Genomic DNA, 15,861 nt, shown 5'->3' on the forward strand with positions numbered 1-15,861 from the left:
GCATTCTTTTAGCGTTAGGGTTACGTAAGGTTTTATATATATATATATATATATATATATATATATATATATATATATATATATATATATATATATATATATATATATATATATATATATGGAGGCTAATGAGGGTGACGGGTTCAACCCGTGTCCATCTTCAAACATATGCATATATTACACGTTTGGTCCCTCCCCATAAGAAATCTTTTCAACTTAAGTCTCAATAATTACCATGCAGCCCCTCTCTTCAAGATCTTTTTCAATTTAAATCTAGAATTTACCCTTTAGCCCCTGCCTCCAAGAATCCTTTTCATAATAAGTCCATAATTTACTAAACACACTCTGACTTCCGAAATCCTTTTCAAATTACATCCATGATTTATTAAACAACCCTCAACCTTCAAAATTCTTTACAAACTAATCCGGAAATTACGTTTTAACCCCCGAAAGTCCAAATTATATCATTTGGCTCCCCGAAACCAACACCCCGCTAATTATTATGGATTTAGAGCTACAATAAAATATATTATACATCTCGGGGTTTTAGAATTTATTATTTATTTACTCATTTTATTTAATTTCAAACGGAGTGTTACATATAGTTTGCTAAAACTAAAGAGATGGCAATTAAAACATTGTTTGCTAAAACTAAAGAGATGACTACATTGCTAAAACTAGTTAATACAATTAAAACATTGTTTGCTAAAACTAAAGAGATGACTACATTGCTAAAACTAGTTAATACAATTAAAACATTGTTTATCAAATGCAACCAACACGGCCATTACAACATGTAACTTAGTTCAAAATACCACAATGTTTGTCAACATCAACCATGACAACATATAACCTACTTCCAATTTCAAACATTGTTTATCAAAAGAAACCAAAACAATACATAAGCACCAAAAAGCCACATTCATGGGACACCTTTCCCTTTCTTGCTAACACATGCAGTCTTCACTTTTGCCCTTCCAGCACCATAAACATTTCTTGAACTTTTTGATAGACCAACTTTTTGTCCCTTGCAAGTCCTTGCATTATGCCAAATTTTCTTACACTTAGAACTTGTAACTGACTTCTACGCTCTTGATAGTCGGTTACCTTTCACCAAATCATCAACTTTCATGGTAGATCTCTTTCTTTTTTTCTTTGGTCTTCCAACAGGAACATAGTGTTTTGGAGGGAGTAAGGTTGTTGGACATGTAGACTTCTCCCATGTGTTCCTTCCATTGATTGGCTTAATTGTAAAAGAATACATATTCTTCCATGTTTCTAACCAATACGTTCGATGAACCCAACTTTCAGGTATCCTATCAATTTCTTTGTTTTTTAACATCTCCCACATAGTTGCTACTGCATGTGCACATTGTATCCCTATTAGTTCCCGCCTTCGACATGAACATGTTTGTTGGCCCATATCTACCACGAATTGTTCCAACGAATTTCTAGTGAAAAGGAAATTAAATCCATTTTGTAATAAAAAAAAATCCCACATAAAACATCCCTTAATTGTGATGCCTCTTTCTTCAGTTTTGCAACCCATATGGTAGTTGTAGGAGTCAAGGGACCTGAAGCTTTGTTAATATCCTTTTGCACAGTTACAATTTTCTTCATTAGGTACTCCATAATGTATTCCAAACATGTAATGATTGGTACATCATGAGCTTCAAGAATCTTGTTATTCAAAGATTCACATATATTGTTAAGCATAACATCTATATGTGCTCTACTTGAAGTGTGATCAAACATTAATAATGGAACAATCATTGTTAAAAACTAATAATCTACATGTAACGTCCCAAAATTTAAGACAAAAAAAGGATTTTGTTTTTTATAATAACTAAGCCATCATCCGAAACATTTCATAAAAACCATAAATAAATCATAGTTTGTCAAAATCATCCAGTTACATTAGAGTCAAGTAAAATGCAGAACAATCATGGTGTGTGCGATGCGATCACCCCGAGCTCTTCCTTTTCGATCCGAAAGTACCTGAAACATAAACTAAAAACGATAAGCATAAAGCTTAGTGAGTTCCCCAAAATACCATATACCATACATAATAAACACATAATGGGCCTCGCCTGTCATTGGGCCCCACCCGACATCGAGCCCCACTCGGAACAGATCTGTCAGTCATAGGCCCCCGCCTGGTATACATACAAACACATAAACACATGCAAGAATCACAAAGATAAATAGCATATAATATAATCATCGGGCCCCGCCCAGTAAACATATCACACAACATACATGCAGAGTCACACAAACAACTAGCATCCTAACCATAATAAACCATGGGACGACATTGGTGCCTTCGACCCGCCAAACATCAGAGTGAAAATATCCAGAAAGTGCGAAAATCATGAGGGGGAGAATGTTGTGCCATCACGCCATGCCCTTCCCTTTTGTACCGGAAGTACCTGAAACCACATACATAACTGTAAGAACAAAGCTTAGTGAGCTTCCCCAAAATACGACATACATTATACATATAATATAACAACACATGGTTGTGTCAGGTCTGTATCAACCCCCGCGTCCGTATCAACCCTTGGGTCCGTATCAACACCAAATAACAACAAATGGTCTTTTGCCCTTAATATTATGAATGATGAATTGGAACTTTGATTATGGGTTAAAACCCTAATTATTGATTAGGGTCTATATTGGATTATGTTTAGAGTGAGGAGTTGTGTTCGCAGCAGCTCGAGTGTACGATTCAGTTATCTTCAGATAGAGTTGAGTCTTCTTACCACCTTAGTGGGTTGAAGGCACCAAGGTCAACCCATTGTATTGTATGAGTAGGATATATGTTATTGTATGGTTTTTACTGATGTGATTACATGATATATTATATGTATAATGTATGTCGTATTTTGGGGAAGCTCACTAAGCTTTGTTCTTACAGTTATGTATGTGGTTTCAGGTACTTCCGGTACAAAAGGGAAGGGCATGGCGTGATGGCACAACATTCTCCCCCTCATGATTTTCGCACTTTCTGGATATTTTCACTCTGATGTTTGGCGGGTCGAAGGCACCAATGTCGTCCCATGGTACGAAAATGGCAAAATGGTCTTTTGCCCTTAATATTATGAATGATGAATTGGAACTTTGATTATGGGTTAAAACCCTAATTATTGATTAGGGTCTATATTGGATTATGTTTAGAGTGAGGAGTTGTGTTCGCAGCAGCTCGAGTGTACGATTCAGTTATCTTCAGATAGAGTTGAGTCTTCTTACCACCTTAGTGGGTTGAAGGCACCAAGGTCAACCCATTGTATTGTATGAGTAGGATATATGTTATTGTATGGTTTTTACTGATGTGATTACATGATATATGTATGGAGCCAATCTAGGTTCGGAGTTATTATAGACTCGGGGTTGATGTGGACCCATGGGTTGATACGGACCCGACACAACTAATCAAAGCCCAAACCCCATAATGGACCAAGGCCCAAAATCAACCCAATGGGTTTCTGGGAGTATGCCTAGCGTACTCCATATGACGCCCGTAGTCCCATATGTCCAGTGTACTCATGTTTACGCCCGATGTAAACCCATGTGTTCCAAATTCTAAACTAAGGTCTTAATGACTTAAGACCTAACATCCAAACTTCATATCCAATAATAACAAAACGTATAAAGCCATAAAGTTGCAACCTTTTATGCCTTTGCATGGCTACAAGGTGCCCAACACCAAGATCTTAACTCATTTAACTCTCTAAAGCTCCATTACTCTTGCATGGAAGAGTACCAAGGTACAAGCTTGCCTTTTTATGATCCTAAATACTCTAAAATGCCTGAAAGGACAGCTCAAAACTCTGGAGTATTCCAAAGTCACAAAGATCAAGATCTTGGGACAAAAAGGACATAAACTAAGCTTAATCAAGATCTAACAAAGCAATCAACAAGATCTGAACTTTATAACTCCTGAAGATGCACTAAGATGCAAAGAGTCCAAATCCAAAAGCTTGAGAGCAACACTACAACTCCAAAGGATTTCCCTCACCACCAAAAAGACAAAAGTATAAAAGCTTGAAGTTTTTGCACACAATGATTAGGGTTTCGAGATGGAGGCTAAGGGAGATGGAGGCTAGAGTTGAGAAAGGGTTAAAGGCCATAAAGATCTTTAAATGTGGTCCAAACCCTAAAAATTAGTGTTTGCCTTCTGCGTGCGTATGCCCGACGTACACATGCATGCGTCCGGCGTACGTACGGGAATCCGCGTCCAACACATTAAGTAGCAACGCTCGGCGTACCCATCTCTTACGCCTAACGTTGGGACCATTTTTGCACTTTTAATGATTAAATGCCAAAAATAAAAATACCTGGAAACTGACATTACAAACAGATTGTTAAAAAACATGTAGAAATTAAATTATAAAAAAAAAAATGAAGATGTAAATATAAATCTGAAACAAAAAATATGTAAAAACAAATCAAAAAGAAGAGGTTGCAAACTTGGTACCACTCCCTCCACCCTAAACAAGTTAAAGTGTTTGCAAATTTAACAACATTAAAATCACCAATAAAATCCACAAAGAGCATGTTTCTTCAAGTTTTAATGATGGTAAATCATCCCATAAAGCCATTTCTTCTGCTGATTGTTAACCATTCAACAAATGGATTTCACTTGGATCAATGTACTAGTATAGCCAAGAAGTGTCTCCCTTTTAGGGAATTTCATCATCTAAAAAAATCTAGAATTCCACATGGATGTAATCCCACCATACCAACCATTTGCTTTGACAAGGTCGAATTCAAGTGGTCCACGATCCCAACTTGATTTGCAACTCCCCGACTAAGACCATCGGTCGTAATTTCGGAATTTCCAGAATTCCAGGAAAACTAATCACGTTTATAATCAATGTTGAAGATCTATTTAAAAAAACATAATTTGAAATCAATGTTTAAGATCGTACTTGTAATAATATTATATGTTATAAGTTTATGATCATATTTAAAAACATAATTTGAAATCAATGATTAATATTATATGTTATAAGTTTATAATCAAATTTATATATATTTAAATTAAAATACAAATTTTATATAGATTGTCCGTGAATTTGTATTTATTGCGGGTGGAGGGTTAAAAATAAGAGTAAATTATAGATTTGGCCCTGTGATTTATATCCATCATCATTTTTAGTTTAATTTTTAACTTTTTGACATGGTTCATCCTTGTGGTTATCAAAAAATTACATGTATAGTCCCGAAGAGTTAATAAAGTTTCGTTAACCAAAGGGTAAAATTACAAATTCACCCTACTTTTCACTTTTTCAATTCTTTTTCATTTTTAGTTATTAATCATTTTTACGAACCAAAAGCGGTTGAAACTAACAAGTCCCAGAATAATACCAGGAAGTGGTTACTACAAAAGATATGACTATACAGGTTGTAAACAAGAGATATGAAGGGCTAAGCACCCTCTGGGCAAATGCCACTAAAGGGAAAGGAGGTTGGTCTACATAAATGATCTAAAAACCGTTAAGAATAAATGTAACCTTTTTGAAGCTGTTTTTTCCGTTTCAAACCCATCACATCATGAACTGCTTCTATGCATCTCAAGAGAGGAACCTTCCCCAATCTTATCTCTCTTTTGAAACACTCATCGCTAGACCTGGTAAAACCTGACACAACACAACATCCTGACACGTAATAAAACGAGTTTGAGTAGGAGATTTCGGTACGTTTAAGTAAACGGGTTGACACGACACGACACAAACATTAAACGAGTTGGGTTAGAGTCAAGACTTTCAACTTGAAGATAACTCAAATATGACCTGTTTAATTGTATATAATTTTTTATAATTTTATATTTTTATAAATATGTAATATATTATAGACTTGTAGTGGGCCAAATTCAAGAATTAAAATTAAAATGAAAATTTAGGATGAGCTAAGCTGAATCATGTTAAGGGAAACGAAAAGTGTGAAAGTGTTTCAAACTTTTAAAGTGACTTAATTTTACCCTTCTCACGCCACTCTTTTGAGTCCCCAACTCTTACTTTTTTCATTTCTCCTAAACTTACTATTAATTTTGCCATTCAACCTACCAACTCATGTTTTTCACATTTTCCTTTTCGCCCAACAATATCCTACTTTTCAACCATTAAAATGTTTCAACCCAACATGACAAAACATATTTTCAAGATCTAAACATTAATATGAAAATCGACACGAAAACAAACGGGTTGACACAAAATGACACAATAATTAAACGTGTCAGGTTAAGGTTAAGCCCTCTCAACTTGTTTAATAAATTTACATGATATGACATGTTTTTCAGGTCTACTCACCACCTTCATCTTTATTGACACCATTGTCTCCACCTTTTTCTTATAGTAAGTGTAAGTGGCTTGGGTGTATTGGAACTCCAAACGAGGGTTTGAATAGTTACCATTAACAATTGCATCGCCACCACCACCATTTGTTGTTATATGGGAAATAGGATCTGGAATAGTCACAGATAAATGGGAGATAGAATTGAACATCCAACCTTCATTTTAATGTTCGATTCAACTAATCATACGATTTTTGATTCTTATCAGCTGATTTCAAGATTGGACCAGAAAAAGATGATGAGGATCAACTAATCTATGGTAATATGAGAGTTTATAGTCTCATTGAGCATCAAGGAACAAAGAAATGGAAAATGAAATGGCAAGTTATTTCTCATTTATGCAGGATTTGTGGTAGCTGTGTAGCAAATATCATTTGTGCTTATTTAGGTAGTGGAGGATGTAAGTATATGTAGTGGAGGATGTAAGTATGAGGCAACAAGGGTAGGGATGGTGGTAGGGTTGTGGTAAGACAACGGGGTTGGAGATTGTGGTTGCCAGTGATGTAGATTTCAAATGCGGAAGAGAAAAAAAGGGTCCGGGGATGAATGGTCGATGACCTTTTTTTTTCCTAGATTTTACAAGTCATGTATAATTCAATAATAAAACATAGAAAATAAAAAGAGCATATAATGATCATTTTACAAACATTTAATGAAAAGTAGTCGACCGAATTAGTCTTAAAGACCAAGCTTGCAAATTTAAAAACTATAAGAACAAACCATCTAAAACGTTTAAAAATCAGACTAAAACTGAAGATGCCTATAAACCTTAGGGACCAAAACTGTAACTTACTCTTAAATTAAATAGATAAATAAATAATCCGAATAGTTTGCCTTCCCTCAGTACGATTGAGTCAATCGAGTAGCTGCAAAAACTCACAAAGTAGCTTCACCATTTCCTCAAGGGTTACTCTCTCTCATCCTTCTCTCTCCTCTCTCCGTCACAAATTTAAACCCCTTTAAATGGCATTGTCTGCAACAAAAATGTTGACTATCTAGAGAGAGAAACAAACGGATATACACACAACACAGAGAGAGAGAGAGAGAAAGAGAGAGAGTTATGGAGACGAAGGTTATGGTGATAGGTGAAGTAGTACCATGCATGTTAATGGTGTTAATGGAAGTTTGCACCATCGGGTTAACGATACTGGCTAGTACTGTCTTGTCGAAAGGGCTAAGTCCTTTTGTGTTCGTCGTCTACACTAACGCCCTTTCTTCGATCTTTCTCCTCCCATACAACTCCTTCATCGGTCGTAGAAACAAGTTCGGCTCTTTCCTTTGTCATCAATGATTCAGACGTATTTCAGATCGGAAATAATTAACATACCATTTTCAACTGCAAGAATACGTCTGAATCATCTTCAAATAACATGATAATTAATGCATGCATGAAGAATAATTTGTCTAACATTTGATTATTTTTCTAATTTCTTGTAGGAGAGACGATCTTATCCCGCAGTTTCTTCTTCTCGGTTTCGTAGGGTTCGTATTATCTTTCTCCCTCACACAAACGATAAAATTTACAATCAGAAGTTGGTCATTAAAAACTCTAATATATGAAGTGAAATATGACCAACTTTGTAGCTAAAGATTAAATTAAATTAAAGTAAAAACACTGTAAAATAACATGACACAAAACACTTATAAGTTATAACCATCATTAACTTTACAGATTTTATGCACAATTATGTGCACAGACGTTAAAAGTAAAGGATATCATTAATTTAAAATCGTATATATAGTGAAGTAACTATTCACTCCAAGTGAAGTGATATATTGCAATCATTTTGCTTTATGAAAAGTTGTAAATCAATTAGAGTTTATTATAATTGAATAAAAAAGTTTCTTGGCATATGCATAATATATAGATCGAAGACATATTTGATTTTAGCTTTTATTGTGTAGGGTGACAATGGCGCAAAATCTAGCGTTTGTTGGCTTGAGTTACAGTTCACCGATCGTTGCTTGTGGAATGGGCAATTTAATCCCCTCTATTTCGTTCATTCTGGCTGCTCTTTGCAGGTTTGCTTCGTTACTTAATCATATATCGACGGATTTATATATTTTAAGAGCTTGTTACATTTATATAAATATCAAAAGATCCATACGCAATTGCAAACATACATAACGAGATTTTAGTACAATAACCGTGACACATATTGTGTCTTCCATATTTTTGATCAATCATTTGAACAAAATATAAACAAAGGAGAGAACTAAGAATTTAGTGAAAGTAATATATATGTATCAATCCTGGTTCCAAAATACAAATCAAATGTTATAATTCTTTTAAAACAAAATAGATTAGATAATCGTGACTCGTGTAAATTCGGATCCTATTGGTAAGATAGCTTCAAAATCTAATTAATAAACAAATATTTAGTGTTAAGTCATACTTTATTTACTTATGTATTTAACTAATTAAATATGGTTAAAGAGAGGATACCACGACACTTAGATTCAGAACTGGTGGCTGTTAAGGCACCCTGGAAAGACAAATCTGACGTAAGTTTTGTCTGGCCTACTTGTGGTCGTCATTTCAAGTATCACAAAAAAAACAAAAGAATAAAGAAAAAAGTTGTTTTAACGATAATTATATGGTGATTATAGATTTATGTACGCAAGTTATAACATTTAAAGTGTATGTTTTAAAATATAAACATACGACCATTATTTAAATACACGTGTTAAAACTTAAAACATAATTTTAATAATTATTCTTTTTTGAATCATATTTTATGTAACAATAACTAGTGGTTAGATCGTGTGGTACACACCCCATATCATTTTCCCTTATAAAGGGCGTGTTCACCGTAGCCACATCAGCTTCACTGTAGTGACCATCGCATCCACACCCCGCAACTTTTAGATAACAAACTATTTTGTATGATTTACAGAAGAACAAACGTGGATCTGAAAAGTTCAAGTACGCGAGCGAAATTGATTGGTACTTTGATATCGATCATCGGAGCTGTGTCCCTAACTCTCTACAGAGGTCCCGTGATCAAGGACTCTTCAGCCCATCTTCGGTTGGCTCCTCGATTGTTCGTGTTCTTATCAAACAACGAACATTGGGTTGTTGGTTGCATTCTTTTTGCAACCGCTTCCCTGACGTTCTCAATATGGAACATTCTTCAGGTTAGTCTCATCATAACTTTTTCATTTTAAAAAGGTTGTGTATACAACTTTCAACTCATTTTTAATTAGTAATTTTTTTTTAATCTTAATAGGCTGCTACATTAAAATATAATATAACCAAAATCAACTTTTGTTTTTCTTATAAACAAATTGAAATTGTCCATGTAATTGTTTTATTTTATTGGTGGTAGGTGGGAACTCTTGAAAAATGCCCAGACGTGATGACAGTGGCTTCTAGTTATAGCTTGTTTGGGACAGTGCAATCGGCCTTGCTTGCTTTAATCATTGAAAGAGACCCTAATGCTTGGAGGTTGCAATTTGACATGGGACTCCTTGTCATTGTCTCAACAGTAAGCAACCTTATCATACCATTCAAGGGTTAAAATAGTAATTCTACAAATTAAAATTACAACCTTTAATTGACAAACAACAAACAAGTTACCACAACATGTTCTTTTAATTAATATACGAAACTTTCGTTAAACCATACATGCATTTAGATATCTCAGAAGTAAGAACTGATTAATAAACCTGATTTATCAAAACAGGCAGTATTTGCAAGCCTGATTAAAAGCCATGTACACATGTGGTGCATACAAAGAAAAGGCCAGTTTTATGTGACTATGTTCAGACCTCTCGGGGTTCCTATTGCTAGCATGTTTGGTTGCATCTTCTTTGCTGAAACTTTTCATTATGGAAGGTAATTAGCTTCCATGTTAGATCCAAACTTGTTATTTAATTTTTTGTTGTTTTTGTAATTACTTATTCTTGAGATACCGAATGCAGCATGATGAGTGCAGCAGTTACAGGAATCGGATATTACACAATGATGTGGGGCCAAATGAGAGAGGATGAAAGTAGGAGGGGCAAAGTGGATTTAGTGGAAGAGAGAGCTCCTCTTTTGCAAGAAGAGGATCAAGTTTAAATTAGGGACTTTCATTTCATATATAGAGCTAATAATGGTGAGGGTTTGTTTTAGAGGCCCTATGAGCTTGTGTGTGCATAGTAAATACTAATGTACATTACTATATTTTTGTTAATACAAATTTATATATTATTTTATGTGTTTTTGAAATCAATAATAATTATGTTTTAATTTGTTTGATAAGTGAAATGTAATTACAAAAGAATAAAATAAATAAGTAATTATCATATTAATATCATCATTATGTCACTATGGGGCTGGACACTTCTAAATTTTCTTCCATGTGTGTCTCCATCTCTCTCCGCGGGCATAACATTAACCTCATTTAAATCTTTCTCACCGACCCCTTCTTTCATTTTCCTAAATTATCTTGGATTTTTTTCTCCCAAAATTAACGAAAACAATAAATATAGGGAAAATTTCGTATATACCCTTCCTGAACAGCTAATTATCGTATTTACCTGGCCTAAACTCCAAATATCGTATTTGCCATTCCTAATGTTTTTTAATATCATATATACCCATATCTATTTTTTTGATAATTTTTATTGATTTATAATTGTTTTTCATAATATTAAATCATTATAATTAAAATACAATTTGAATGGACTATATTGCCCTTGTTACTTGCTAACGCCTAACATATCACATTTTCCCCATATCACGATCAAGCCTTCACTCCCTGATACTTCCGATCATTGCTCTAATCGTTGCTTCCAATCAGTCGCTGCTTTCGATCAACGCTTCCCCTGTTGTCACGCACACACATACTGTAACGACCCAATTTTCGAGTCCAAAAATTTCTTTTTGATTAACTGACTCATAAAAACATTCATAAGAAAATACTGTGAAAACACGTCATCTCATAAAACAAAGCATCATGTCTGAAAACCCAAGTCATAAAGTAATACATATCAGAGTACAATCCCAGAAAGCTCCATGCGAAAATCATGTGTGTGTGTGATGCGATGCTACGCCGCCGGCTCCTTCCCCTTAGACGAAGAGGTACCTGAAACCAAAACCGAAACCGTAAGCACAAAGCTTAGTGAGTTCCCCCATCATACCACATACCATACAATATCATCGGTATCTTTCAACCGGTAATCATCGTCGGTATCTTTCAACCGGTAAGCATCATCGGTATCTTTCAACCGGTAAGCATCATCGGTATCTTTCAACCGGTAATCATCATCAGTATCTTCAACTGGTAACTGTCATTGGTATCTTTCAACCGGTAACTGGGGACTATTCCACTCCCTACCACTAGCATACAACAACAAGATATAAACATACAGTCAGGCATATCCGGGTACTGACCTACCCTTTGGTCCTAAGGACCGCTATCAGGGAAACCAATCCCTATCATACACGTAACATGTCATACAAATAAAACTCATGACCCAAGCATGTAACCAGACCAAGATAATTATCACAAAGACAATCATCTTCTAAATACTCCTCTTTGGTGGGCCGACATTGTGGCCTTAGACCCACCCCTACTGGAAGGTAACTCACCTCGTACGAGGAGCTGCTGATAAGCTGTGCGGGAAACCTCCGTCCGCTGCTGTTCCGGAAATCCTCCGGCTACAATCCCCACAAATCACTCAGTTAGAAACTGATATCTACTCTTAGGGTAAAATGACCAATTTACCCCTAACCAAGTCCAAGTCAAAGTCAACTTCCAGTTGGCCCGACTCGCTGAGTTGGGCCGTCAACTCGTCGAGTCCCTCCCCTTTACCCGACCTTATCCACGACTCGACTCGTCGAGTTTGGCAATGACTCGACGAGTTCCCCTTCCTTACGAACATCAATGAACCTTCATCCGACTCGCCGAGTCGGACGAACACTCGCCGAGTTCACCTTCAACTGATGAACAAGTCCTGACCTTGACTCGCCGAGCTGTATGAACAACTCGTCGAGTTTATCTTCAAACATAAGGAGATTGCCTTGGACTCGCCGAGTCTGTTCTAGCACTCGTCGAGTCCCATGAACTCCAGGTCTAAAATTAAGTCCAATGCGTTGGGTCACTCTTTCTGTCCTGCTACAACCCTTCTAACACCCAACTGAGTCCTTTTGACCCTCAACAGATATGAGACTCAAAGCCTTGGACTCGTCGAGTCCCAAGAACGGACTCGCCGAGTCGATAACATCCACACCCTAAATCCTCGATTTCTGATGTACAACACTTGACCAAATGATAGATCCAAGCCCCTAAGCTCGATCTAGCACGTAAAGTTACGAACTTTACGTGCATGCATGAGACTTTTAAGCCAAAAAGGCTCTAAAATGGCTCTTATGTTGCATGGGGCCTTCCTTGGGTGCAAAAGCAACCCAAATCTGCCTTGTGACCCTTCCCAAGACTTAGATCCGAAGTCTTGACCCCCAACCATGTTTGCAATCATGGTTGGCTACCTCATATGGCTTAAAAATCCCTAAATCTTCCCCAAAAAGGGATCTAAGAAACAAGCAAGCAAGGTACAGACTTTATACCTTTCAAAGATTGCAAATGATGAACCAAACTCGAATCCTTCAGTATCCTCTTGATCCTTCTATGCTCTTCCTTCTTCCTTGAGGTCAAAACCCACAAAAATCACTCAAAAGCCTTAGATCTTGCACCAAAACACCTAGGGTTTGCTATGGAGGGTTTCTGGGAGCATAAAGGGGCGATGGAGGCTGCATAAGGTTGTTTAAATAGGGTACAAACCCTCAGATTAGGGTTTTGTCCAGTCAGAGCCTACTCGTCGAGTCCGGGACCCGACTCGACGAGTCCATCACTTAAATCCCGCGTCTCATCCCGCTTCTACTCGGCGAGTTGGGCCTTCAACTCGCCGAGTCCCAGGCCAAACATGCAAAATCACTGAAATAAAATACATACCAAGAACCGGGTGCTACACATACACACACACACATCAGGTAAATAAAATGTGATTCCATTCCCTTTCCTCAATTTCGATTCTGTTGTTGTTAATTAGTACCTTAAAGATCACTCAAGTCCCATGCTTTAAGGGCTATGATATACAACCAGTGGTGGTCTTAGAAACTTGTACGAAATCTACAATGCATACATGCTGCTAATACTCGAACAATGAGAGAGAACCATGTGCCATGTAGCTCAATTATACCACATTCAACTTAAGAGAGAAACTCTAAGGTAGCTTTGATGCACGTAAGAAGCCTAACTGAGATTTTATGATCAACAAAATAATGAATTCTCTCTCTTGAATCACATAATAAGAGCTATATACACATATGTAGTACAACTGAAGTACACTAACAACTAATCATCTACCTATGTTGTACTTATCAGCTAAAAGCACAAACCAACCAAAAAATTAAGTGATGTAGAAGGTTTATAACCAAGCAAATCCACCAAACTAGCAATTAGACAATCAGGTAGATCAAATAGATTAGTTGGACTAGGTCATTGGTCTCCAGTTATGCAACATAATGAATATGATTCCCCGACATCTAGGGTTTGTAATCGTTGCATACATTATGTATAGTATTAATATTGAATCATAATATTGAGTACGAATTGATCTGTATTCGGCGTTTTAAAACTATTAGGTGTGGTCGATTACGAACTGCGTTGACCTTTAGTAAAGTTTTACTCAATGGTAGATTTGACGTAATGGAAGCTTCAATCACTGAGACGAATATGACCTCTGTAAGCACTTCTCTGGTTTGGAGATTTAAATTCTGCTTAAGTTAAGCACAATGTTGTTCATTTGTTTACTAAAAGTCTAAAACAATGTGTATGAAACCAAGAAGATGAGAGATGTACATGCATACCATTATAGCGTAAGAATGACTGATGATTCGAGACGTTTTTTAATCGAATTTTTGTTTGTGGGGTCGAATTTTCTTGTATAGCCGAGCATGGTTGTTGCCGGTAAAAGTGTATCTGTGTAATTGTCTTTTTCGTATGATCATTATGTATTTTACTAAGGCATCAGTTTGTACGAAGCATGAATGTTTAGTCTTAGTATATTTTTTGTACTTTCAACCTCCTATAAATAGGAGCTGAACATAGAGTAGATGATAGAGTTTTTCCTAGTTTCTATTGTCAATTGTACTCATGTTCATTGGAAGTAATGAGAGCTTAAACCAGACCTTATTTACTTCTCGTGTTCATTCATACTCTGATTTTGATTCTTATACTCGATTAATCTCTTCTACAATTCTTCTACAATTGGTATCAGAGCAGGAATCTATACTGCTAAGATCTGATTTTCAATTGAATCACTAGTTTTTGAGTCACGAGTTTGTCTTAAAAGTTTCCGCACTGTTAGATTCTGAAAATCAACTCTGATCTTCAGTTTTGATTTGATTCTATGTTTGAATTGTGTAATCGAGTAATCGTCTTTGAGTTTCTGATCATTTCAGTCATTCAATTTAAAGTTTCTTTAAGTTTTTCTGAAAAATCTCATCCGTACATTAATGGCGAACTTCAATATGAACACAATGACTTCATTTTCTCATCTGTTAGGATCTTCTACGAAGATTCCTATGATGATTCCGGAGTACTATGATCAGTGGGCTGATCGAATGGAGGATTACTTGAACGGATTGGATGAGGAACTCTGGAGCTGCATAACTGGAATCGCTCAACCTCCACCGAATGTTCAACATATTGGATCATCTGGAACAACACCTGTAGTTTCTGATCAACTCACAAGGATGAAGAACAATGAAAAGTGTTGTTTGAGGGAATTGAGAGGTGCTTTGCCACCTGTTGTTTACAATTACATCCGTGGTTGTAAAACTGCAAAAGATATCTAGAATACTCTTAAGGAAAAGTATCAGGGGAGCGAGAAAACGAAGATCAACTCTGTTAAACAATGTCTTGTGGAGCTCAAAGAGTTTAGACAAAAGGAGAGTGAAACGATTGAAGTTTGCTATGATCGTCTTAATGAAATGATCTATAGGTGCAATCGTTATGGAATCATAAGGTCATCAATGGAGTTCAATCTCACTTTTGTGATGGGACTTCGTAAGGAGTGGAGGAGTGTTAGCATGATGGTGAAGAATCAACAAAGCTTCGATACTTCATCTCTGAATGATGTGTACAATCAGTTGAAAACTCACGAAAGTGAAGTGAATGAGATGGCTGAAGAGTCGAAACTAAGTTTGGGTGGTCCCTTAGCTTTAGTTTCGAAGGTGTCTGAGAAAGAAACTGTTGAGAAAGATGATTCTGATGAAGAGGGCTTCATAATGAATTCTGATGACGAAACGATTGCGTTTTACTCGAACAATCGAGTTAAAAAGTTTTTCAAGAAACCTTTTAATCCTAAGGCGAAACAGAGTGATATGAAAGGAAGTTTCGTGAATAAGTCTGGGGGTGAGGAGAAGAAGAAATTTGAGAAGAATGATGTGAAAGCAGCTGAAGGCAAAGTTGAGAAGAAGCTTAAGGGAGATTCGGGCATTGACTGTCATTATTGCA

General features: G+C 36.3%; 1 protein-coding gene across 1 annotated transcript; it reads left to right on the forward strand.

Moving 5' to 3' along the window:
* Window positions 1-7,215: 7,215 nt before the first annotated feature.
* UMAMIT36 (nodulin MtN21 /EamA-like transporter family protein) lies at window positions 7,216-10,601 on the forward strand. The gene is made up of 7 exons (XM_079069394.1): window positions 7,216-7,618; window positions 7,793-7,837; window positions 8,261-8,377; window positions 9,253-9,493; window positions 9,685-9,843; window positions 10,042-10,193; window positions 10,280-10,601. The coding sequence occupies exons 1-7, from the start codon at window positions 7,416-7,418 to the stop codon at window positions 10,416-10,418; spliced, it is 1,056 nt and encodes a 351-aa protein (XP_078925520.1). The 5' UTR covers window positions 7,216-7,415; the 3' UTR covers window positions 10,419-10,601.
* Window positions 10,602-15,861: the final 5,260 nt, after the last annotated feature.

The sequence above is a fragment of the Lactuca virosa genome, chromosome 8 (genome assembly GCF_052849685.1).
Source record: "Lactuca virosa cultivar CGN04683 chromosome 8, Lactuca_virosa_CGN04683_v6, whole genome shotgun sequence".
Taxonomy (NCBI): domain Eukaryota; kingdom Viridiplantae; phylum Streptophyta; class Magnoliopsida; order Asterales; family Asteraceae; genus Lactuca; species Lactuca virosa.

What these genes read in the sequence shown, in the direction of transcription:
- UMAMIT36 (XM_079069394.1), top strand. Translation starts at nt 7,416, where the DNA reads ATGGAGACGAAGGTTATGGTGATAGGTGAAGTAGTACCATGCATGTTA. An exon ending in CAATATGGAACATTCTTCAG is followed by an intron (nt 9,494 to 9,684) that starts GTTAGTCTCATC and finishes TATTGGTGGTAG; the next exon opens with GTGGGAACTCTTGAAAAATG. An exon ending in GAAACTTTTCATTATGGAAG is followed by an intron (nt 10,194 to 10,279) that starts GTAATTAGCTTC and finishes TACCGAATGCAG; the next exon opens with CATGATGAGTGCAGCAGTTA.